Genomic DNA, 27,184 nt, shown 5'->3' on the forward strand with positions numbered 1-27,184 from the left:
ATAATGATAAAGACGTCATATTTTAAAAAATAATAAATTAATCTTACCAAATTAGAAGGTACAGACACCTTTGGAAATAATTTTTTGAGAACTTCTTTAGCTTCTAACTCAACAGCTTCCACATGCTGTTGTCTTTCCTAAAGCAGAAGAAGAACCAAATCAAACTTACAAGATTACAGAATTAAAAAAAAAAAAGCTACAGTCTTTTAAGCTCTAAGGGAAGAAAAAGACTTAATATTTTAAAAATTCTTCTTATTACTGACAAATGTTCAAATTTCCCATTCTGAAATATCAAAATGCTTACATAAGAAAAAATCTGCAAAATCACCCTACATAACAATGTCTTATATTAATCAAACTAAGGCAGTATCTGACAATATGGACATTTTCCTTGCCATCAAGTGATACCCCTCCAGGAACAATTCAAAAAACAAACAAAAACACAAAAAATAATTCCTACAGCTAAAACAAACTGCATGCAAAAAATATGCATCTGGGTGACATAACTGAGGCTTATTAGGCTGGTAAATCTCTTTCCAAAAAATGCATCACTGATGGACCATGGAATTAAAATGGCAACTTTGATACTTCCAGTTTCAAGGTCAGGTGAAGCTATTTAAGCTAAACAAAGGGGGGGAAAAAGGAACCACCAAAATTTGACAGGTGTACATATGGGAAAAAGAGAAAGAGGAAAAACTGATGGTGCACTACTTCACCAATGCCGTCAAGAAGACTAACTCTGGCATGTGTGTATGGACTCTTGTCAGCTGTTAAATTTAAAGATAAGTATCACAAATGCATGTCTAGATTTGGTGATTTTAAATCCAAGTCTAATGGGTATCAATTATTAACTCAAAAGCATTGTTTGTCAAAATTAGGGTAATGACTTGATCACACGAAAAAATAAAAATCGAATATTCAAACTATCTCTACAAGATTAAAAAACAAAAAAAGACATATATAAAAATGCACATCTAAACCAAGCCAAGAAAATCATCTCAAAACACTGGTGAAGTTCAACAGGTGACAAGAAGGCAAGCAAGCTAGCAAGATCTCAACCCTATCTTCCCCCACCATTTAAATCAATCTTTCAAATCTATTATGGATTTAAGATGCACACACTTCAATTTAAGAAAATCTAATAACATGAAAATCTAAAGTTACACAATAAGAAGCTAGAGATTAATCATATTCTGTACACACAAAAAGCTGTTACTTTATTCGGATTAATGGCAGGATTTTAAAAATGGATGTTTTAATGGAGTATTTTCAATAACTCAGTAAAGTCCACTATTTTTCAGGGATACATGCACCTAACTGCATAAAATAAGGTACACTCATTTAAGGAAAATGATTAACTGCTAATTCAGAAACAATGAAGAGCTCATTTTTATCATCTGACCATAGAAGTGGTAGAGCAATCTCTAAAGAAGATCAGGAAAAGAGACACTGTGGAACAGAAACTTTTTTGAAAATTCCCCAAGGGAAAAAGAATCTAACTAAAGGAAATAGGTGTCTAACTTGTAACTAAGAAGCACAAGGATGTACTAGCAATTTTAGGTAAAACGTTTTCATTTGACACAGTAGTTTGGTTGTGGATAGCAATTTCTATTCCACTTTAATACTGAAAACTGCATTATTATAATTTCCTTACTATCTTTACCTAAATGTAACATGTGTGAAGTACCTTTCATGTGAACCTGTCATTAATAGTAGGTCCTCAAGAACATTTACTCCTTACAGCACAACCTGTAGTCAGGGGTCAATCAACATCATTTTATACCTATGCTATCTGAGGACTGTCTAAATTCCATTAAAATAGAGAAGGAGTATAAAGTCTATGCTCTGTAGATCATCAGCCATGCGAGAAGCCATCATGCACTTGGTGATTAGTTCTGAAATATATATAAATTCTTAAATTCACCACCAAACACATGATGAAACAAATTCTAGCTTTCTTTTGGCATCATAATATGCAAGAATGCCTATGACAGGTGGCACGTAACTTCTTGTAGGAATGGCATATTAAGAGTTTAGCACTTTCTAGATAACCAGCCTCATTAACAACATAAGGCTAAAAGGTAGCTCTTAACAGTGAAAAACAAAGTTACAGAAACAATCAGAAACTATACAGAACCCCCACTGCTGACAGGGCTGACTGCAACCACTGACAATAAAATAATAACGTCCTACCTGGCCTAGATTTTTCTACTCTCTGGCTTGGATTTCTCTGGTTCCAATATCTGCCAATATCTCAAATTAAGGTTTTAGTGAAAATTAGGGCCTGATGAATAAGTATATAAGTAAATACAAATCCATTTACACTAAAGGAAATATAACTACAAACATGACTGATAAAAAATTTATTAAAATTCTATTCTGCTTAAAAAAAAGTCCTTCAAATGTCACTAAGACTTACATTTAAAATTCAGCATATTACCTTAGCACACAAAATACTTACAGAATGCTGAATTGAATAACATAATGAACTTTAATTAACCCATATATGAAATTCAATAATTCTGTTCCACATTTATTCTTGGTAGGAATTTTCAAAGTGCTTGACTGAACTGGCACATTTATTTCTCTCAATCTTTAAAAACAGCTTCTCGATTACAATTCATTAGAAATCTTTAAATCCATGGAACAACTTGAACTCAGGGACAATACCTTTAATCGTCTTTAAGACAGAAGGGGATATATGTTTCAGGAGCACTTTACATACTCTGGTCAAGAGGATTATCCCTTACATTAATATTCCATACTAAACATAAAATGTGCATCATTACTGCCCAGATACTTCAAAACCTAAAGTTTAATTTTAATTCCATCTCTTCTAAGGAAGCACCCCCAATAACACACCCAGAATTGATCCCGTCCTTGTACTTCTGAAGATTTTTATCATTTTCCACCTTGTCTGAGTCATCTTGGAGTGCCTCAAAGAACCTAGGAGAGTCCACTGTGCATCACAGGTGCATTCTAGGTAGTCAAATGTGTTTGTTAATTCAGTTAGATTTTTTTTGGCTCAGGGTTTTCACCAAGTTGTCTTAATCAACTCAAGAGGTACACTCTGTCTAAGAAGAGCTTACATGGGTAGCATAGGCTTCCAGAGACTCATCAGCTTAAAGCAGTAATCACCAAAGCTCAAACAATCAAGTAATCACAACAAAACAGCATGCCCAAAATTAAAGCTTCAAGGAGTAGATGAAAAAAAGCAGAGATGACAGAGGTGATAAATGTGGATGATAAGGAGATTTTATATTCAAATTGCAGTAAAATTAAATGCTTTAGTCTGATTTTAAGACAAGCTGCAGATTTTCTCTGTTCAGTGGATTGTTTCTAGGAGTTAGCATTACAACCTTGGAAGTCTTGTTCACTTTGTCCTGCAGCATTTTTTCAGTTGATGCCAATGCTTCCATTGCTTCCCAGTTTTTCTCCCGAAGGTCCTAATCATTTTTAGAAAGAATGATTTCAGTTTATCCATTATTGAAAGATTTTTGCTTTTTGCTTCATCAGTATTTTGCACTGCATTTAACTGCTGCTTACTGCAAAATTATTTCAATGGGAAAATATGTATATTAGCAAAAAAATAAAAAGCAATGTTTAGAAGTTTGAATGAGAAAATAAAGATGCCCACTTCCCATGTTTTAGTATACACACCAAATATGCCAGCTTTAAAGTAATTACTATGCACATATAACAAGGAAGGAAAAGCATTCAAAAGTAAACACAGAAACCAAGATTACAAATATAATTTCAGGTACACAGAATATTAGAGGATTAAGGACAGAACAAATACACAAGTATTACAAAAAGCTTTATGTGTGATTTTTAAACAGGACCCAGTATCACTCATGGGACTTTCCACTGCAGCATAACATTTTTTTCTCTAAATATGTTTTATTGATTTAACACATTTCAAGTCTACCTAGGAATGACATAGGAATTCACTGTATTTCTCTATCTTTCTTGGCATGGTCAAATGTGCATACCAAAAAGCAACCTGACAGGAACTGTATGAGCTACTTGATCAAGGCAAACGAGGAGGCTAGAAAGAGAAACAGAGGCCTTTGGAAACTGAGTTCTGAAAGATCTATTTCAACAGCATTTCATTAGCAAATACTAATAAGGACAATCTGCTATATTTCAGCCTTTCTTCAGATTTAGAAATCTAAACAGATTAAAAACAAAAACTAAAAAGCCAATAATCACCATCTATTGAATGCTTACTTATGTGCCCAACACTGTACTTGGCATGTCACAAAAATTTTCATTAATCCTCATAACAACCCTAAGAGGTATTTATTCCCATTTTATAGATGGCAAAACCACAGCTCAGGTAGGTTAATAAATGTGACCAAGTGTACACAGCAAATGAGGGGGCAGAACTAGAATGGACTGACGTTGCAGTCTGCTGGCCTCCAGTGTCCTGGCTCTTTTCACACACTTCAGTGCCTCCAGCACTGCTGCTGCTGAGGCATTAGACTGGCATTACCATACCTTCCTTATCTCAGAATCCCGATAATAAAACACAGTTAAGATGGTAACAGTAATACTGGCAAATTGAGCTTAGGTTTTCTGGCCAAGCAATGCTATTAGTAATGTTACACAAACACACAAAGGGCAATTCACATACCTAATTTTGACAAACTCAGAGGAGCAGGAACATGTCAACTTGTTAAATTAACAAATTAACGCAAACTTTGAAAAATTAGCTTTCATTAGAAAATACCCGCTTAGATTTCAATAACATTTCTGACCTTACTCAAGTCTTAACAATGATACTTTTGTGTGCAAAAATTCCTCGTCTAACAAGAACGCTTGCATTCTACTTAAAGGTGTCATCCTCTGGTCAGAGAGAATTTAAGAAACTCATCTAAATTCACTACTTGTCAATATTTCACTATCCCTTCCATTCTAACCTAAATGTATTCAGGTTTTGAGCCCTCTAATATGCTTAATTACCAAAATTTGAAACGCCTCTCAATTTAAAAAGGGAGGTGGCAGAAGACTTTGAAAGACATTTAATTATTGAAAATACTAGGTTTGAATACTGGCATTATTTTCAGTTTACAAAAAGGCTAGCCCAATCAAAGTAAGAATAAAAACCTTTAATTTTAAGATACTGAGCTGAAAGAATAATTTTTCCAGATAAAAGTTTAACAGATGGGCTTCCCTGGTGGCGCAGTGGTTGAGAGTCCGCCTGCCGATGCAGGGGACACGGGTTCACGCCCCGGTCCGGGAAGATCCCACATGCCGCGGAGCGGCTGGGCCCGTGAGCCATGGCCGCTGAGCCTGCGCGTCCGGAGCCTGTGCTCCGCAACGGGAGAGGCCACAACAGTGAGAGGCCCGCGTACCACAAAAAAAAACAAACAAAAAAAGTTTAACAGAAAGTCAACTATAGTTTAAAAAAAAAAAATCTGTAGCTGTAATAATTATAATGTCAACATTTAAAATGATATTCAGACATGTACAAAATGGACTTTTCATTTATTCATTAAAAAATCCACTCTCTAATAAAGTGGTTTCCCCAATAATCCTCTCATAAAACCTACACACAAAACAGTACTTTCCTACAAAGATTAAGAAATCTAAAGTAAAAGTTGATTAAAAAATTCTTAACCATGATATTTCAGTGAAATAATAATAATAAAAAGCTTTATTCTGATACAAATTTGCTTACATTGTTTTTCTTCCTCTGGTGTTCAACAGCATCCTTCAAAGAAGCTAACTCATTCTGGAGACCAGTTATTTCTTTCTCTCTTTCTGAAATTCTAAACCAGAACATGAATATATATAACAATATTTTAGGTAAACAGTGAACATATTATTTGTTACTACAATAAAAACAGCAAGTAGATGATGCTTTGAAAAATGCATTAACCTAACAGGCAAACTCTTTAAGCTTAACCAGTTACCACAGAAAGCCTATCCATGAATTCCTATTTTCAGAAATAACCTTTCAAATAAATTTTTACAATATGATATACTGACATTTATGCTAAAGAGAAATCATCCCCTAAGAAACAGTTCATGAATACATGAACAGCTGTAGTTGTAGTCACTTCTATTTTTATCTAGGGCAGTGAAGTAGCTATTTTCAGAGGAGTAAAAACTGATGTAGACACATTCCCTTAAATATTTTTTTTCCCCAGAAGGTAATGAAATCAATTATGACTTTAAGTGGCTAACCCACAATAAAAGCATAATATTAACGTGAGGTAGGTGTTCTCTTTTCATTTTCAAAACAGTCTTGGGGGCTTCCCTGGTGGCGCAGTGGTTGAGAGTCCGCCTGCCGATGCAGGGGACACGGGTTCGTGCCCCGGTCCGGGAAGATCCCACATGCCGCGGAGCGGCTGGGCCCGTGAGCCATGGCTGCTGAGCCTGCACGTCCGGAGCCTGTGCTCTGCAGCGGGAGAGGCCAAAACAGTGAGAGGCCCACGTACCATTAAAAAAAAAAAAAAAAGAACAGTCTTGGGATTCATGTTTTTCTGGTTCTATCAAATAAGTTAGTTACTTCCCAAAAATGCAGAAAGAAATGGCAAAGAGTCACAATTTGATTCTGTAATAGCTGAGAGGAGGCTTGGGTAGAAAATTAAAGTACAAATCGCTCTTCCCTAAGAATAAAGCTCGATATAAGGGGTTGGCAAACTAGGGTTCAGGGCATGACCCACAGTCTGATTTTGTATGGCCCTTGAGCCAAGAGCTGATTTTATGTTTTTAAACAACTGTAGGGAAAAAAGGAAAAGAAGAATATGAAACTACGTGGCCCATAGAGCCTAAAATATTCACTGTCAGGCCATTTATAAAAAAAAGTTTGCTGACCCTTGCTCTATACAGTCAAACTCAAGACTCAATTTAATAGTAAATAATTCTAAACTAGTAAACTACCAACTGTGTAAACAAGTCAAGATGGAAGAACACACAGATATATCACTGAATGTACTTCATGTGGTTGACATTTAACATGTTGAAACATACCAACTTACCTGAAATGACCTTAAAAGCAGCCTCTTAGAGAAAAATACAGACCCACAATAAAAATGTTTCAGTTAAAAAAAAAAAACTACTTAAAAGAGAGTAACCACAAAGATTACAAGATTTACTTTTTTAATGCAGAAGCTAAACCAAAATGTGCACCACTCAATTCCACAAAGATATCAGGAGGATAATTGAGATAATTGAAGGTAAATCAGTAAAGCCTTCAAAATATAGTTAAATGTGATTAGGTATTTTCTGAATGCCTGAAAAACCAGTTATCACCCTCAACAAAATGTTCAAAAAGGGCCTCCCTGGTGGCGCAGTGGTTGAGAGTCCGCCTGCCGATGCAGGGGACACGGGTTCATGCCCCGTTCCAGGAGGATCCCACATGCCGCAGAGCGGCTGGGCCCGTGAGCCATGGCCGCTGAGCCTGCGCTCCGCAACGGGAGAGGCCCGCGTAACGCAAAAAAATAAAAATAAAAAAGAAAAAGAAAAAAAAAGGTTCAAAGAAATCCAAATATCATAAAAGGTACATTTAGCTCAGCCAAAGGCACAGCTAAAGCTCTAATGACCTACAGTCCAAGAAATCCAAATAGAACTGTAAAAATTAGGGGAGCATTTGCAGTTACATCAAATTGCTTATCTGAGAACTGTTTAGTAAATAAAAACAGTTGCCACGTCCCAAATTGTGAATAAGAATTATTACTTACACTTTTAATAGTTCTTCATGAGGGGGAAAAGAAGATGCCTATTAAAACAGTTAAATGTTATTTTCAAACACAGCTTTCTAGAGGACTTCAAAAAAATTAAATCTGTTCTCAGACTAAAACTGAGACAACACCAAAGGTAAAAATATCATATATTCTATATGCCATCAAAAAGTAATTTTAATAAAAACATGTACACATTTATACAATGTACTGAGTGCTAAATCAAATCTTCATTGTCACTATATTCTTAAACTCTTCATTTAACAAACATTTATAAATTTCCTATCATGTGCAAAGCACTGAGTTAATACCTTAAATTTTCATAATGCATAATTCATATTTGACTACACTAAGCTTCCAAAAGTCAAAAAAATACCATTAATGAAGGAAAAGTATGGAAAAGTTAGTTAACTTGCATGTAACAAAAATTTAATTTTACATAATACGTAAAGGTACATAGCCCTTCACATATGGTATTTATTCCTGATGACTACAATCTCCCAAACGAAACTACTATAAGCTTCTTGTCGACAAGGACTCTAATTCTTTTGTCCTTCAAAATACTTTCGAGTTTATCCATATACATTCATAATATAAATTAATTTAAAGAATATTTTGGTTAACATTATTTTTTTTAAAAATCACACATTTTATTTTTACCAAGCAGAATTATACTCTGAGAAAGTATTTTAAATGGTGGTAAACTATTACTTATAATATTACACATTTCTTAGTTTCTCTCCAATTATAGATGTTTTGTTTGCGGAAAGGGGAAGTAGGGTATACACATGTTTTTAAGCTGACCTCTACATGATTTTATCTGACTTGCTAAGAAAGGCATTCTAAAGGATCTGAAAACATACACACACAGATACATAACAGAGCTGGAATACAGATAGTAATGTTATTTGTGTATACTTTATAAATTATAGATTATCTTATCTTGGCTATAGCATAGCAAACTGCTTTGTTTTTTAGGAAATTTGATAAACACTTATAAATAAAACAACACATACTTTATTCTCAATGAAAAGGCAAAATGGTAATACTTATGGTCATGAGTCATAAAATTTTTTTACCACATAAATAAAAGGCAAGGCATCTAACAGTACCTACCTGTTGGTAGTTCTGCTGCTTAAGCTCCTCAATTTGTGATTTAAACAATTTGTTTTCATCTTGTACTTCCTATTTAAACAAAAATTAAACATGAACACATGGACAGAGCTTTTATTTTCCATATAAGCTTTAAAACGTATCATACAGGCAAATTCTACAATAGTAACAATTTTTCAAGGGTGTAATAAGCCCTATATTAAAATACATTATAATTGAGAGTCGATTATAAAATACATTATAATTGAGAGTCAAGAGAGTCCCCTGCCGATGCAGGGGACACGGGTTCGTGCCCCGGTCCGGGAGGATCCCTCATGCCGTGGAGCAGCTGGGCCTGTGGGCCATGGCCGCTGACCCTGCGTGACCGGAGCTTGTGCTCTGCGACGGGAGAGGCTACAGCAGAGAGGGGTCCGCGTATCGCAAAAAAAAAAATTATAAAATTAGAATAATTCAATTATTCAGTACTAGCCTGGGAGTGGGTATGTCTCAATAGAAGAAAACAGGATCCAGAAACAGACCCAAACACATGTCAGAATTTACTACAGGGTGACACCTCAGATCAGTAGGGCAAGTCCTACTGGTATTTTGGGCAGTATTTTCTTTATTATGGGGGCTGCCCACATACTGTAAGATGTTCAGCAGCATCCACAGCCTCCATTTACTGGATGCAGTAGCACCCCTCCGCCAGCTGTGATAACCAAAAATGTCTCCAAATATTGCTAAATGTTCCAGGCAGGGGACAGAGCCACTGCAGTCAAGTAATAATCGATTATTTAATAATGTGGCTAGTCTTTTATTTTTTTTAAGGTTGAAATGCTATTCTTATAACTTACTCCAATAAATTACATGTGAATAAAACATCTAAGCAAAAAAAATAAATTATAAACATAGTATTAGAAGAAAACACGTGAAAACATTTTTATGATCATAGAGTCAGAGATAACTTTCATTTCAAGACTTCAAATTCAGCAAACCACTTAACATTTCAGTACATAAAAATTTCCAAAGCCGGGGGGGGGGGGGGGGGGGGGCAGGAATTAAGTCGAAAGAAAAACTAAAATAAATCACCTCACATGACAAGAAGGCTAACTTCCCTTACTATGTTAAAAGGATCTTATAAATTAGTAAGAAAAAGTCAACCCAGAGGGGAAAATGTAGGAAAAATTACAGGCCAATTCATATACAAATGATGAGTGCTTAACTTCTCTATCAAATGCAAATTACAATAATCTGACCATCTTTCAAGCATAATATCAAATGTTTTCATCTTCATCAGTGTTGAAGAGGATGAAAAGGAAATGGCTCTCTGTTGGAGAGTGTAATTTAGTTGTTGTAGTCTGGTTGTTTAATTTAGTGCAATTTAGTTTAGTTGTAATTTAGTCTGTTGGAGAGTATAAATTAGTAAAAACACTTTGGAGGACAATTTAGCATTATATGACAAAATTTAAAATGAACCTACTTGGGGAGGAAAGGGAATGTGACAGAACCAACCCTTGGAGCATGAAATGTGAGCACAAGTATCTGAGACAGTGCAGACATCTAAAATTTCCTATTACTTCAAAACAATGTTTTGTAAGGACTTTCAATACTAACTACATGAAGATGAAGAGATACTATTTTCTATTTTAACTATCACTTTCAAGAAGGAAAAAACCCCTCTACATAAAATCCAAAATCTCACTTGTAGGAATTATAAATACAGATATAGTATAGTAGCATAAGTATTGAAAATGTGTGTGTAAGGATATTCACCATAGAACTGTTGTAACAGGAAACACAACTCTAAATAATATAAGTATCCATAAACCAGGACTGGTTGTATAAATGATAATACAATCATACAAAAGAATTCCATGAAGCCATTCAACGTTAAAGATAAAAATGTGCTTACGTGGAAGGACCTCAAAAACATTATTAATTGGGTGGGGGGAGCAAAATACAAAATTGTGTATGATTAAATACAATATGTTTAAAAACTATTAAGTACACACACACACACACATTTTATGCATGGGCGCTTGCTCAAAAGATATATAAATAATTGATAGTAGTTATCTCTGAGGAATGAGACCCAGTATCTGGGTAGGAGGGAATGTCATTTTGCATTCAATTTTCTTTTGCAGTAGTTAAAATTGTTTTCAAACATGCAAAGACAGTAACTCACATGATAATTTTAAGTATAAACATATTTACCTGTAACAGCTTTGTTTTTCTAGAAAGATCACTCTCCCTTTCTTTTAGCACAGTTTCTAATCTCTTCATTTCATTTTCCTTTTCTTTCAACCTAGAATTTTTACAAAGACGTTATATTTAGTTAGGTGAATCGGTGGAGCACAGGAGAATTTTAGGACAGTAAAACTTTTTTTTATAATACTGTAATGATGGATACATGTCATCATACATTGGTCAAAAACCCCTAGAATGTACAAAAGGCGTGAACACTAATGGATACTATGGACTTTAGTTAATAGCAATATATTGATTTGCTTCATCAGTTGTAACAAATTACCACGCAAATGCAAGATGTAAATAAGAAGAAAAATGGGGAAGGAGGGTATATAGAAATTCTCTGTACCGCTCTCTCAATTTTTTCTGTAAACCTAAAAAAGCCCCCCCAAATATTATATTAATTTTCTTTAATGTGAGGTAGAAATAAATCTAAAATCATACTTTAATGATCTATATACCTACTACAAATAGGCTTCAAACGTCTCTAAGCTTTCTATTAGCAAATGATAGAAAAGCACCTTGACAGTTATATAATGCCCATAAGATAAACAGTTAGTTGTACATATGAGCAATCTTAGTGCCAATAAAGACATCTCCTTTTTCTCCATAAAGATAATGACCTAATAAATATCTTCAATATCTTACTTTTTTAAAGATACAGTTTCAAAGGGCCACTTCTTAAACATCAATAAAGACTGATGAGATTACATCAAAGGAAAAATCTCTTAAAAGTAATTGATAGAAGGCCAAAACTATGAAGTACAGATACCTTTCTTACCACTGTAGACTGATTTAGTTTAAGAAAACAGACTTCATGGGATAAAAACTGTCTAGGATAACATCTATTAAGACTGATACCTCCTATGCTCATCAGATTCAGTATTTTTACTAATCGGCACAGCATTAACTGATACAACAACAGATACTATTTTCCCCCAAAGGCAAGTTACTTTTATAGAAAGATTCAATATTCATTATCAAGATTATGGCTAAGATTATCTTCTGGTTAATTCAGAGATGTTATTCTTTCAAATACTAAAAATGATTTTGCTTTGAAATAAATTTAACCTCTCTTTATAATAATTACATACTTCATTTAGAAAGAGAGAGAGAGAGAGAGAAAACTTAAATAAAACCAACCAGTCTATATTAGCAGAAAGAGCATCTCAGAAAATGCATTTGAAGGATTTGGAAAAGATAAAGTCTCCAGGTATCAGAAAGCATTTGAAAGGCCTCTGTTTTATTATACCAAACAGAGATTTAACTTATTTGCCCCTGGACTATAATTCCTACTTAACAAGAAAGTTAATAACTTAGAAGAAACTCATCATAATATTCAAGGACAGTCTAGAAAATATTGAGAAGTTCCTCTTTAAAATGCTGGCTAAAAGTATACTTACACAATCTCAAGTTCTTCAAATCGTGAGGCAGAACATGCCTAAGAAACAGATTCACATTTTTAATTATAACATGAAAAAGATCAGGTTCTATAATATATTATCTATAGAATCACTCACCAGTAAAATAAAAACACAATTATATGTGGTAAATTTAAGATTGGGCCATTCATAAAACAAAGAATGGATTTTCTTTATTTAACTTAATTGTTAATATCCATTTGTTAAAGGATTACAGATTAATACACCAATTAAACACAGACTTAAAAATGAGAATAAGAGTCCATCTGAAAAAGTAAGGAGAGGAAATTCTTTCAGACTTAGGTTGACAAATGAGGCAGTAGTAGACTTGACAGGGATAAAAGTTATTTTATCAACAACAAAACAACGATACAACAGTAATTTTTATGGCAAAAAACTCAGAGAACATATTAACTTCTTTGCTTCCTAGTACAGTAAAATAAAGCTTCCTCATGTTTTATAAAATATGCTGGTAATCTGTTTATACTATACCTCTCGCAAGTTATGTTGTGCTACCTCCTGAACGTGAGCTTTCAAAGATTCATTTTCTTCTTGAAGATCCTGAAGAAGAATAAGTCTAAATAAAAGTGATATTCAAGTATAAAAAAGGTGTTTACTATTGTTTTTAACTTCTCACCTGTAACCATTTCCCTTTATTGGCTAGGTCTTTCTCCTTCTCTTCTAAAACAGTCTTCATGGTATTCATCTGTTCCTCCTTTCCTTGTAATCTAACAGTAAGTTAAGAACTATCAGTGAAAATGTTACATGACTAAACAAAGTAAAAATACTGGAGACTGGAAAAGCGTATTTTAGGTTGTACTCATAACCCGAACTGATTAAATAAACTAAAAAATAAATATTTCAAGTATAAAGGCATATAAGATTTTGGAGATATCAAATTAAGCAGTAGCTCTACTCCCACCCCTTAACACCCTGTTTAAGTCAATACCAGCAAATTTAGCTTATCACAGCTAGTTTGGGTATGAAATATATAACCAGTTTCACAGTGGCTATTAAAATGGGCAAAGAGCAACACTGTCAGTTGAAGGTCACATTCAGATTATAAAGCAGAAAAATAAGACTTCCACTCTATCCCCATTCCCATCAAAAAACCTATAGGTTAAATCCTAATGAAAAATTTAAGACTTTGAGGCCTTTGTGAGATATAATTTGATGGGTTTTTTTGTTTGTTTGTTTGTTTTGAGGTATGTGGGCCTCTCACTGTTGTGGCCTCTCCCGTTGCGGAGCAACAGGCTCCGGACGCGCAGGCTCAGCGGCCACGGCTCACGGGCCTAGCCGCTCCGCGGCATGTGGGATCTTCCCGGACTGGGGCGTGAACCCGTGTCCCCTGCATCAGCAGGCGGACTCTCAACCACTGTGCCACCAGGGAAGCCCGATGTTCTTTAAAATATTACTTGAAATCAAATAAAAAGGAGCTACAATTTTCATTATAATTATGTTTAACTTGTGGAAGAGAGATATTAAAGGGAAATGAGGCAAATGGTACTTACAAGTTCTGAAGTTCTTGAACTTGAGAAGTGATAGATAACTAAAATATAAAGAAAGAAGCAGAAAAAAAGCAATTCATAATCCTTTCAGTTTACCTTAATAGGCTTTATGGTAAACCTTAAAATGTGCACACTTCAAATTACAAAGACCTAGCCAAAACAGAGATGACTTGATTTCACCTTCTCGACTCCAATGACAGTAAGAGTAATAAATTAAAAATGGGGGGGGGGGGGGTAGAAGAGACAAGGAATATGGTTATGAATAAGTCTAAACAATGTGATACTTTTTTAAATTGTGAAAATTAGAATATTAACTGTCCACATACCTCCCTATCTTGTCAAAGCGCTTTTTCTTCCCACTCTTCGAGGCGAACTACTCAACAGTACTCTATATTGTCCTTTAATCTCCTCTTCTTACCATACACAGTTCAATAGTACCTTTCATTCCCCACTGCCTTCTCACCGTCCCTTCAGATCTTGGCTTAGATGTCAGTTCCTCAGAAGGAGACCTTCCTGAACTCTCAGTCTACATTAGGAATTTAATCTTTTCCTCATACCCTATTTCATTCAACACATTATCTCCAACCACTAACATAGTACTTTGATAAGCAGGAGGAACTGAATAAATACTGAATGAATCTGTTGGTTGGATGAATGAATGAATCATCTCTTCCATGCAATCTCACCACTTTTTTCAATCAAACCTTATCAGATTATATTCACCAAAACCACCCATCTATTTCCAGTAACCACATCTACCTCTGAAATCCCCCAGTGAAATCTGTACTTTATTCTATAGGCAAAGGTTGAGCAATACGTATTCTATAACAAAATGTTTTGGAACATGCAGTCAAAAAAAAAAAAAGGTTGACCAAAGTGTTTTTTTTTTTAAGTTGGCAAACTAAAATGAAACATTAATATAGAAAACTTTCCAGAAAAAAAACTTTAAACAGTTAAAAGATATGTTGATTAAAATATTAAAACATTTTCTCAAATCAGGCAAAAATAATAAAAAAGCACATAACCCAATATACTTACAGCACACTACTAAAAGTTTTCTTCTGAGTAACAGAAAAAAACCAAATAGTTCATTAATACACATACACTAATGAATCTGTCATGCTATGGCTCTGGGATTTTTACCTGTTGAGCCTTTTCAAGCTGGATATTTCCTATTTCTTCTTTTAGAGCCTCTATTTCCTGTTTCAAATCCTTGACAATGACAAAACAGACAAGATTGGACAATGGAAACACAGAAATTGACATAAAATGCAATGTACAGACAAACACATGAAATTAAATGGTATTCACTAAAGTTGATAAACAAAAAAGCAAAACATAAGTTTTCTCTCTCTCAATACCTGAATAGTTTTCTCCTTATTAGCAACTTTGAGAAGTTCAGCTTCCAGAAGCTCTTCCACAGACTTGATCTTTCCATCTTTTTCATGGATCCTTAGATAAAGAAATGCATTATTAAACTTGAGGAGAAATCATCAAGATCCACCAACTAAGATATAAAAATAGTACCAAATCATTAATAGGCTCACCAAATCAACTCTTCCCATTTTAAGTAAAAGAGCAACCATATTTTGCAGACAGAAGGGGAAAAAAATACTTAAAGCTCTTCCTAAATGAGAATTAAGCAGTAACTACCAGATGGCTGAAGCCTATGCACGCAAGGAGAAGCTGGTGACATGTTTCCAAAGTGCACAGGGAATATAAGATTTGCACCCCAAAGAATACTAAGGAGAACTGAGTTCCTCTCAACAATATAGGTTTCTGGGCTCTGAAAGCTATGGCAAAACTTACATACAATTATGGTATTAAACTTTATAGACACTTCAAGAAAACAACACATACAAGGAACTGATCTCTATCCAATATAACCTGTTCATTAACAGTTCCTAGTGCAGAAACAGAAAATTAACAATTTGATGCCACAAGTTAATAAATGGAGTCAATCATGGAAACTGATTTTTTAACAACTGCACTGGGAAAGCACAGCTAAGTCTCCTTATTCCAGCAATGAAAACTCCTAGCCATCTTAATTGCACAATAAAACAAGATTTATGAGCACTAATAAAACTGGACCAAAAGAAAAAGACCAGTTTAATAATGTCATTACTTACACTTTCTTAAGTTCTTCAACTAGAGATGCAAAGGAAACCTAGAAATAGGAAGGTATCCTACTTGGTAATTTGCTCAAAATATAAATGGGTCATAAATAGAAAAGTATGTTGTTCTTTAAATTTTCCACTACACCAAAACCCCGGAAAAGTAAACCTGGGAAGTAATTCTTTCTAGATTTTTTTAGATGTCATAATTATGAAAATGAAAAGCACTTTGAAAGTAAGCAGCTTTAAAGCTACTTATGGTAAGTGTAGGTCAAAAGAAAAACCAATAGATAAATATTAAAATTATTGACTCAATGATTCTAACCAGATAAGGAGAAAATAGGAAATTTCCTAACTTCAGGTAACCTCTTTTACTATTATTTAGAGTCTTACTTTATATATGTATGCTCAAAACCTTTTATCACTATAGTAACAAGCAATGACATCCTACCTAGAATACTCTATCCAGTGCCTGGCATAAAGTAAGCATTTAATAAATTGCAGCTTCTATTACTGATAATCAAGTCACCAATCATTCACAGATTAAAACTATAATTGACAAATTCCATGTTGGAGAAGGGAGGAACAAAAAAAAGGCTTGCTGCTATATTTGATAACAGGTTTGCCCAACATTTAAAAGAGAATGGTTGCAGGATCTACTAAATATATTACCTGATCATTTTGCTTGGCCTTTAAGTCTTGAACTTCTTTTGTCAGAGATGAATTTTCTGTTCTTATTGCCTTTTCCAAAGACACATAAGCACAACATACTTTTATTTTCTGAAAAAACAGCTAGCTTCTCATTTTTCTCTAGCTGCTTCTTTTCCTCTCTGAAGGCCCAGAAATCTCAGTTGCTCTATATGTCTACAATTCTGCAAATGGACTTTAATTCAATTATCCTCACAAGTATTTCTACTTATGTTTCCACAACCTGAAAACCACACAGTCAAGTCACTTCTCTCCCTAAAATCAAATACACCTTTTACCTTATTTCTTCCAGCAATCCTATCCAAATTAAGTTAGTTAAGGCTAATGATAATCATAAAATAAAACTGCATTCTCTCCATTCTATGGCCTCCAATACTATTTCATGAACTTATCAAGTCCACTAGTTATTCTTGTAACTAGTTGTTGTTTGGTTATAATTCGGGCATGCGTGGAGGTGGGGGAGCATCTATTACAAACCATAACAATAATATCTACATCATTAAGGCAGTGAATGCTATAGGTAACTACACATTTTTGTATTTATAATAAAATCTTAAATTTAATGAAAAAGGACATCATATAAATTCATAAAATGTGGGTAACTAAAAGGTATGGGAAAAATATTACACATTACAGTAAAACCGCTTCATGTTCACTGAATAATCATAAGGAAAACAAATATACAAAATTCTTTACATTCAGTTCTTCCTCTTTAGTGGCCACCTGAATAAGTCCAGTTTCAAGTAATTCTTCTACAGTCTTCAACTTCTCATCTTTTTCTTGAATGCTGAAATTATAAATTTAAAACACATGTATGAACTATTTTTCAAAGAAAACAATATGATTTCTAAATAAATATTTTACATGGATCAACTCCTATGCCCATTTTTCCTTCTAAACTTTCAATTCTAGAAAGGTTTCTAAGGATCTTTGGTCATGGTCCAAGGGTAGTCCCTCTTTACCAAAAACTAAACTGTATTCAAGTAATGCATGCTTACATGCTAGCCTAAACAAGTAAATCATGGCCACACATGACACCCACAAACTTAATGTAATTCCAAATCAATCAATAGTACACCACTCTCTTCCATTATGAAGTACAAAGAGAATTTTAAGAATTTAGATTAATATAGTTAATAATTCTGCTTTCTCACACTTGGTAGAAATGAGTCATTAAAATATTTTTAAAAAATTTAATCTCTTACCATCTTTCCATTTGTTCCAAAACATCTTTATTAGGCTAAAATAAAATCACCAAAAAAGAAAAAAAAAAGATTAATTTTACCAAGTCTGCATGAGGTAAAACTACTTCAGAAATAGAATTCTATTAGTATTAATTAGATCCAAAATTTAGGAAGATGATCCATGTTTGAAGACTGCTAATAGTTAAAGAATTACTGAATTCAGAAAACACAAGACAGGGGCATCCCTGATGGTGCAGTGGTTAAGAATCTGCCTGCCAATGCAGGGGACACGGGTTGAGCCCTGGTCCGTGAAGACCCCATATGCCGTGGAGCAACTAACTGTGGCCGTGTGCCACAACTACTGAGCCCATGTGCCTAGAGCCCGTGCTCTGCAACGAGAAGCCACCGCAATAAGAAGCCCGCACACCGCAACAAAGAGTAGCCCCCGACAGCCACAACTAGAGAAAGTCTGTGTGCAGCAATGAAGACCCAACGCAGGCAAAAATTTAAAAAAATAAAATAAATAAATTTATAAAAAAAGAAAAGAAAACACAGGACAGAAAAGACAAGGCTACACAAAAGACACAGAAAAAGATGAAGTATAAAATGGGCTGGCAAAAATGAACTAGTCCCTTGTAAGTTTTCAATTACTATAAAAGAAATATTAAGGATAAGAAGAGAATTTGCTCCTCCTTTACATTAATTCTTCAAATCTATAATTCCAAGGCTCTAAGGCCTTGCAGGCCAAGAAGGAGGCTTTGTTCCTTTTTTTTTTTTAAAAAGTAACATATAAGGCAAGTGCACAAATCCTGTGTACAATTCAATGAATTTTTAACATGTAGATTTCACATAACCAACACCTAAGCCAATATACAGAATGTTTTAAAATTGATTGTAGGTACTTCCCTGGTGGCGCAGTGATTAAGAATCCACCTGCTAATGCAGAGGACACTGGTTCAATCCCTGGTCCAAGAAGATCCCACATGCCACAGAGCAACTAAACCTGCGAGCCACAACTACTGAGCCCGCGTGCCACAACTACTGAAGCCCACGCACCTAGAGCCTGTGCTCTGCAATGAGAGAAGCCACGGCAATGAGAAGCCTGCACACCGCAAAGAAGAGTAGCCCCCACTCACTGCAACTAAACAAAAGCCCACGCGCAGCAACGAAGACCCAATGCAGCCAAAAATAGTTAAATAAATTTATAAGAGTAAAAAATAAAATAAAACTGATTGTGAAGTGCAGAAGCAACACAAGAACGTATTCTCCTTGCTACATTAAAACATGACATGTGAGCTGATCCCAACCATTCACCCATCCTTCTAGCATCCCGCCCATACACTTTACAAAGTCCTCAGTGTTATATTTACTATGTGTCCAGAAGCAAGGTTTCCCCCTCAGCATTCCTAGGTCTTCAGGCAGCTAAGCAACCTGACAAAACAGGTTTGGGGTCTTTTTCCCTTCAACATTCTCTTCTACCCATACCATTCCCTACCTGCTTTCTCCTAATTTTGTTGGTTTCATAATTTTTTTTCCAATTTTATTACAACAATTTTTCACAAATACTATTAATTTTTCCATTACCAAATCCAAGTCATAAGATTCCACTTTCAACGTATTTCTAAAAATTAACCCCCTTTTCTTCAGTGTCTTAGGTTAGATCCTCAGCTTTACTCATCTTAAATATCACAATACCCTAATTCTTCTCCCTGTCTCTAGAGTTCATAAGGACTATACTGTGAGAGGTACAGAACTTCCGAATGGGAAAAAAAAAACTTTCCTACCATCAGAAAGGGCATAGGAGCTGTCAAAAGTACATTATATCATGTTTATAAATTGTGAAAAATAAATCATGCAGTAAGTTTATAAATCTTTCATCAAGATGGCTTTCGTCCATCTTTATTTTTTTTAATAAATTTTTAAATTGTATTATTTTATTTTATTTATTTTGGCCTTGTTAGGTCTTCATTGCTGTGCGCATGCTTTTTCTCTGATTGTGGCAAGTGGGGGCTACTCTTCATTGGGTGCGCAGGCTTCTCACCGCGGTGGCTTCTCTCGTTGTGGAGCACGGGCTGTAGGCGCATGGGCTTCAGTAGTTGTGGCACGTGGGCTCAGTAGTTGTGGCTCATGGGCTCTAGAGTGCAGGCTCAGTAGTTGTGGTGCACGGGCTTAGCTGGTCCGTGGCACGTGGGATCTTCCTGGACCAGGGCTTGAACCCATGTCCCCTGCATTGGCAGGCGGATTCTTAACCACTGCACCACCAGGGAAGTCCTGTCCATCTTTATTTTTGATGCATGTCCCACATAAAAACAATACAAAGTAGGTGACTATGTATGGTGATAGACATTAACTAGACTTACTGTGATCATTTCACAGTAACACAAATATAGAATCATTATGTTGCACACTTGAAATTAACATGTCAATTGTATCTCAATTTTTTAAAAAAGACAACACTATTAAGTCCTAGTTATATGCAGCTTGATCATTTAGTTGTATTACACCTTTAGTACTGCATACTTCACTACCACATAAATTCAAACACCTCATGGTTACCAGAATGATCCAACTAAAATACTAGACAAAATGCTGATTCATTCTTTCAACATCCTTCAGTAGCATACCACATTCTAGATCAAGCTCATGGTCCTTACACAGCCTACAAAGTCCTTCATGATTAGGCCCTAGCAAATCTTTCTCTTCCCCTTAATACCTCATACTTTGCACTTCCACAATATGCCAATATGCTCTGAATATGCCAATTTGGCCACACTACCATGACTTTTAACACTGTATCCCCTCAGTTTGGATTGCCCCATAGCTGTCAGCAAATTCTTGGCTATTTTTCAAAATCAGGTTTAGCTGTCCCCTCTCTGTGACACCTCTTACTCTCCTTCAGATAGAATTATCTCTTCCTCTAAACCTGTACACACAGTTTAAAATTTTTTCAAAAAAAGAATTTTATTCATCACACTTTTTCTGTGTGTACACCTAATTCCACACTAAACCACATTCTTGGGGCAAGAACCAAGTCTCATTCATCTCTGTAGCCTTAGCATTGCAGCATAGTACCTAGCATACTCTCCATTAGTAAAAATTTAATGGACTCAATATCCTTTAACAAGGTTACAGTTTAACAAGTACTCTTGGTCAATTGCTCACTGAATGTTCAATTGCATGAAATCGACCCAACTTAGTTATCTATCCAATATTTTACCTTTATACATTATTAATCTAATCCAATCCAATTTTCTCCTCCGTGGATGACTTTCAAAACTACATCATACAACAATGAATTATTCTGCAATAAAACAGAACCAGGCTGCAGGGCAAAAGAAAAAAACTTCCTACTGCTACAGTTTTTGCTTAATAATCTTTATCTTTGAATCTTAAAAAACTACTACTAAAAAGTCATGCTGTTCCTTTGCTAAAAAGTCAAGATGCTCAAAAAAAAATAAGACACCTCAGGACCTTCCCCCACAAAAAGTATTATTTTATTCTGAAGAAATGAGATCTTAGTAACTGATTTATTTCTTTGATCTATCCATAGGCCTATATCCAAATGGAGTCTTCTCTTCTCTAGTATATAAACAGGTTACCTTACCTGATATTTGCTGTCTTTCTGCTTCCTACACCTAAAGAAACAACAAAAACTTGGCACCATTATTGGTTTGTGCTTCAATAAGCTCAATTTTTTCCTCCAGGATAAAAATCCATGGAGCAAAGAGACAGAATTTTTTTTACATAACTAAACTGTTCATCTCTCAACTGTCACTTGGAATTCTGACTGCTGGGTAGGAAGGGGTTAAAGAAAGGTGGAAATGAAAGAAATTCAAATTATGCTAATCTTTATCTCTTCTTTCACTAGCAGTGGTAATAAAAATGACCAGAGGAGGGCTTCCCTGGTGGCGCAGTGGTTGAGAGTCTGCCTGCCGATGCAGCGCGGTTTGTGCCCTGGTCCAGGAGGGTCCCACATGCCGCGGAGCAGCTGGGCCCGTGAGCCATGGCCGCTGAGCCTGCGCGTCCGGAGCCTGTGCTCCACAGCAGGAGAGGCCACAACAGTGAGACGCCCACTTACCACAAAAAAAAAAAAAAGACCAGAGGAAAAACCAAAGAGCTGGTTCTCTGGTCTGCTAAGGTCAGAGAGAGAAGTCACAATGACAACCAAAAACATAACATCACAGTCATATGCTTTCTAGACTATTTAAAAAAAAAAAAAAAAGCTTTCGGAACAAGGAGGAAAAATTCTAAGAATTACCAAAGAGCAAATCTTAAAAGATGAGTTTCTCCTCTTATCAAATAATTCTTTTAAATAAATTTTAAAATGTGGCTATGAAATTATGTTCTGTGGACTGTTCTGCATAAAACTGTTCTTCATAAAAAAAGAATCCATCTCACGCTAAAAGTTATGTTAACAGAATATTTAAAAATACACAGAAGCTTTATAGTAGACAGAAGGCTGATTCAGTAAGAAAGAAATTAAAACAACAAGATCCTGTTGTATAACACAGGGAATTACACTCAATATCCTGTAATACACCATAACGGAAAAGAATATGAGAAAGAATATATATATATATAAAAATCACTTTACTGTACACCAGAAACACAACTGTAAATCAACTATACTTCAATAAAAAAAATTTTTTTAATAAAATACAATTCAACACCCCCCCCCAAAATAAAGAAACTAGAGAAAACTAGGTAATTCTTAGGCTATCATGTTACCTTAAGGGGAAAAAAAAAAAAATTAAGGCTAATGGTTTTACTCTTGTCTAATGATGAAGAATATCATTTTTAGTATACAATAGAAGTGAAAAGAAAAGATCCAGGTACTCTGTTTAAAACTAAGAATTACCATCACCTTTAATACTGGAATTCTAGGGTAGATTCAGAAATTTCTAGGCATTTATTTTACCTCCCATGAAGTGAATTTTAGAAAGTTTAAAACTTTATATATTGAAATAGGTGTTCCAGAATCTCTGACAACCAACTCAAAAAAAGGACTACATTCTGCTTTTCTGGGTAAGAATTAACACAGCCAAAAAATATCTATCATATTTTATCTAATCCAAGTCACCAATGTTGCATCTCACAACTGGTAAAATGTTTACATAACACTAAAAATTAAAGATGCCTCCAATTAAACTGTAACCGGAGACTAAGATACATCCAGACTTCAGAGATAATAAACTGAGGAGAAAAAAATTCTTACAGTTGATGAAATATCTTATCTGTTAAAAGCTGTATAACAACAAAAGGAAATAGGAATAAGATTTAAGAATAAAACTTAAATATCATTTGAGCATTACACTGGCATGAAGTCATGTCCACACACTAAACATCATTTGTTCAGCATTTTCTCCTCTATTACCTTTAGTTTGAACGGGTAAAGCATATACAAAGTTTATGCAAAGCACTTAAATACCATATTTGTGGGGGAGGAAAACAAATAATGGATTAATTCTTGACAAGTAAACAGATGTTCACAAAATACTTCTAAGATACTTCCACAACATTTGGCACAGCTACTTACACCAATTCAATACCTGCACAGATGTGGATTTTAAAATAAAAAAGAAAGCATGCATCTGCTAAAGGAAGTGCTATATCATTTGCAATAACCTACACTTCAGCTTCTAATAAAATATGTCAAAATTTAACAGTAGTAGAGAAACATGCCTTCATTTTAATGTGTCATATAATATGAAGTGTTTCTAGAATATTTTTAAAAACTGGAATTTGAAGAATTATTTAGAAGAGTATGAAGGCAACTCTTAGGAACAGCCACAGAACAGACATCACCTGGGGCTCGAGTTTACGGAGCCATGCTTATTCAGGCTGCTACAGTTTTGACCGCTTGCTATAAATACAGAAAGAAGTATGATGGCAATAGAGGGTGGAGATGAGATGGAAAAAAATATTCTAAAGGAAAGGAATTAAGGCTTAAGATGTCTGCTATATGCAAAGCACTAGGCTACTCAACTATACATAAACTCCCCAATTTAAATCTAACAAGCTTGTAATGTAAATAAAATCTCAATGTAGGAGACCTGGAATGAGAGGTCTTAGAAAGGTTAAGCAATTTGATCAACATCACTGCTTTTAAGTGCTGGTAGTAGGTTTCAAACCCATTCTCTTTTTAAGAATCCACACTGCTTTACAGAAAAAAGTGAGGCTCCAAAAGTCTGACTATTATCCTGAGAGCCAAATGCATCAAAATGACTTAAAGAAATTATTTTTATGCATCCTATTAAACTTTTTTTTTTTTGGAAAATGCTATAAACAGCATTAGCTTCTTCTCAGGAAGAGAAATTAAATTTTCCTTGATTTAGAGACTTGATTAGCACAAGATGACTAGAAATGCAATTAAAAGACATATCTACACTTAAACAAAATTTCTAAAAATGAACGAGTTGATTACTACTTAAGAAGAATCAGACCTTGTTATCTATTGGATATTTCTAACTTATAATTCATGAAAAGCCTTACCTGTTCAGAAACAAGAGTCTGTAGCTTCTGAACTTCTAATTGTAATGCTTTCTTTTGGTCATTTAGAATCTAAAAGAAATAATCTCAATTTACTGTTTTATTAAGAAAAGGTAACAAAGCAACCATCTGAATGTTTTTTTAAAAATCAAAGCCATATTACTGTTAAGTACTTATAAAGTGACAGGTGAATTATATACTGACCTAAGAATGCAAATCTCATGAGGCTCCATTTTTCAGTTTCAATGAACATATTTCCAGAGAACAGGAATACAGTAATAGTATAATGTACATATACAATGATCTATAAAAAGTTGTTTCTACTGAGCCCCCCTAATTCAGTCATGTGGTTTATCCCAAACAGTGTTAACACTGTGCTTAGAACCCTTACATGTGTATTTCAAAGAGTTTAATCGTCTGTGCCAATGAATTCTGGGAAACCCTGCTTTCATAAGTGAGTACTTACAGGATTCCTATTAAGCAAAAAAAAAAAAAAATTAAAATTAAAAAAAAAAAAGCAAATCTTACTGCATGCAGAGATGTACCCTGGCAATCAGAATGCTTTACAATAATCCTCAAGCTGTTTTGGCCATGACCAGAAATTAGCACTACACCAACAATGGAAGCAAATAAAACCATCTCAAACTACCAAATGAAAACTGTAAAGAAAAGGTTGCGGCAAAACAAGTATCAAAAGTCTACTATAAAAACAGGTAAGTCAAAATAATCAAAGCAAAAAGTCTATGATAAAATTGTTTGTAGAAGTCCCCAAATAAACTATAGAAACACTGTTTCAGAGTGATCACATATAAAAAAGTAGTATTTCTACATTCACTTCAACTGAAAATTACACAAGTTTGTTCAAAGAAAGCTGAGTTGACAAGTTTAATTACACACCTTAAATTCTTCCATTTTGTTTGAAATTTCACATTGTAGCTGCTCTTCAAGCAGTCTTATTTTATCATCCTTAACGTGAATACTATGAGAAAAAAAATACTTCATATATACAGAAAGCTTACATAAATTATGTGCACAACTATCAGCTATAAGCAGCAATGTCTTCTGTAATTACACTGGAACTTAAATGTATGAATGGCCCATGTACAGCAATACTTTAATCACCTTTTTTGCATCTTCTCCAGTTCATGTGCAGCAGCAGCCTGTTAGAAATGAGAATTGTATCATTTCTCAGGAAGCACTCCAAACTATTCTTTTACTTATTTTTACATATTAAAGTTATATTTTCATATATTTAGAGTAAATAGTTAAATCAACAGCATACATTACAGTAATATTTTTCGCTGTCCAGTATTTTGTACTTCTTACTGTTCAACTTTTATCCTAGTTTAAGGTATATCCTTTTCTGATTAAATGGCAGAAGGCTAAAACAAATCAGCACATCATAAGTGTTATAACTGAATTCTCTGATAAAGTGATCAATTTCTTGGATCAAACATTAATTTCAACATGAATATAGTAACATTTAGGTGAGTTGTGAGAGTCATGGTCAAACAGAAGAGGGTTTGGGGCTTCCCTGGTGGCGCAGTGGTTGAGAGTCCACCTGCCAATGCAAGGGACACAGGTTCGTGCCCCGGTCCGGGAAGATCCCACATGCTGCGGAGCGGCTGGGCCCATGAGCCATGGCCACTGAGCCTGTGCTCCGCAACGGGAGAGGCCACAACAGTGAGAGGCCCACGTACCAGAAAAAAAAAAAAAAAACAGAAGAGGGTTTTAACAACACACCATGCAGCCAAACACAAGTAACCATTATGTTTACTATCTACATAAGTAAAACTAAGGTTTGCAATACCAATGAAAATAAGTGTCAACAAACTGTAATTCTAAGGTAAATGCTTAAAAGCAATAAAGATCTACCTGTTCATTTGCCAGGGCCTGTAATTTTTGCACTTCAGCTTTTAATAAGAAATTCATATTCTGTATATCCTAGAACAAGAAGGAAAAAATAGTATTAGAAGTATTTAATATTAAATTTGAAGTTTTGTAATGTATCTCTTCTACCTAAGCAAAGGTCTCAAAGCAAAGGTCTCAAATTACAATTTCTTAAGTCAGAAAGAAAACCATCAACTTCTGTTATTTAACATATTTCCCAAATTATTATAAATAATAAATATCATGTGAGAAAAGGCCTTTGAACTTCTCTTAGAGGGCTAAAGAGGATTTTGTAGTTTAGAAAAGAGGTAAGACACTTTTCAAATGAATTCTATCTAGAGTATTTTCCAGTCTTCACAGACACTCATACTAATTACAAGATCAGGGTAATTCAATGACTATAAAATACTGTAGCCATTTATAAGAATTACTGTACCTTAAGTTCCTCCTCTTTACTTGCTAAGTGATCATGTTCATTTGCTAAAGAATCTTCAGTCTGTTTTATCTGCTTATCCTTTTCTGCAATCCTTTAACAGGAAATAGATTTGTACATTCAATAAACATTTAGAAGTCAAGTCACAAATCAAAGGATTAGAAGCCTCAAATATGGTCATCCTTACTTAAGTAGTTTTTCACATAACCGTACCTTCCATTTCTACAGACCATATCAGTTTAGTAGTAACTGTCACAGGCATTACTACAACTCCTTAAAATACATACCCCTATTTTAAAACTTGAGGTCAAAGAAGTTAAGTAATTTAAGCTCACAAGCCTGGCAATCTGAAAAAAAGATTCCAGGTCTTCTGAATTTAAGTGATCCATGTCTATGCAAATTATACA

The 27,184-nt window shown here is 34.7% G+C and overlaps 1 protein-coding gene across 7 annotated transcripts in view; it reads right to left on the reverse strand.

The window, feature by feature from the left end:
• The window catches only part of KTN1 (kinectin 1), a 118,933-nt gene that overhangs the window by 18,971 nt on the left and 72,778 nt on the right, over positions 1-27,184 (reverse strand). For 3 of the 7 annotated variants that reach the window (XM_060142160.1, XM_060142148.1, XM_060142153.1), the window contains 21 exons: positions 26,781-26,871; positions 26,330-26,398; positions 25,577-25,614; positions 25,352-25,433; positions 24,458-24,526; positions 17,987-18,021; positions 17,478-17,568; positions 16,746-16,814; positions 16,089-16,126; positions 15,321-15,411; positions 15,103-15,171; positions 13,963-14,000; positions 13,089-13,179; positions 12,944-13,012; positions 12,434-12,471; positions 10,998-11,088; positions 8,808-8,876; positions 7,692-7,729; positions 5,684-5,774; positions 3,360-3,446; positions 48-137 (listed from right to left, as the gene is read on the reverse strand). In XM_060142160.1, coding sequence (XP_059998143.1) covers positions 48-137; positions 3,360-3,446; positions 5,684-5,774; positions 7,692-7,729; positions 8,808-8,876; positions 10,998-11,088; positions 12,434-12,471; positions 12,944-13,012; positions 13,089-13,179; positions 13,963-14,000; positions 15,103-15,171; positions 15,321-15,411; positions 16,089-16,126; positions 16,746-16,814; positions 17,478-17,568; positions 17,987-18,021; positions 24,458-24,526; positions 25,352-25,433; positions 25,577-25,614; positions 26,330-26,398; positions 26,781-26,871 — 1,444 coding nt within the window. The remainder of the gene's footprint in view (positions 1-47; positions 138-3,359; positions 3,447-5,683; positions 5,775-7,691; positions 7,730-8,807; positions 8,877-10,997; positions 11,089-12,433; positions 12,472-12,943; positions 13,013-13,088; positions 13,180-13,962; positions 14,001-15,102; positions 15,172-15,320; positions 15,412-16,088; positions 16,127-16,745; positions 16,815-17,477; positions 17,569-17,986; positions 18,022-24,457; positions 24,527-25,351; positions 25,434-25,576; positions 25,615-26,329; positions 26,399-26,780; positions 26,872-27,184) is intronic. The other 4 variants (XM_060142172.1, XM_060142167.1, XM_060142182.1 and 1 more) reach the window with 2 other exon arrangements.

Source organism: Lagenorhynchus albirostris, chromosome 1 (assembly GCF_949774975.1).
Source record: "Lagenorhynchus albirostris chromosome 1, mLagAlb1.1, whole genome shotgun sequence".
In the NCBI taxonomy this organism is placed as follows: Eukaryota; Metazoa; Chordata; class Mammalia; order Artiodactyla; family Delphinidae; genus Lagenorhynchus; species Lagenorhynchus albirostris.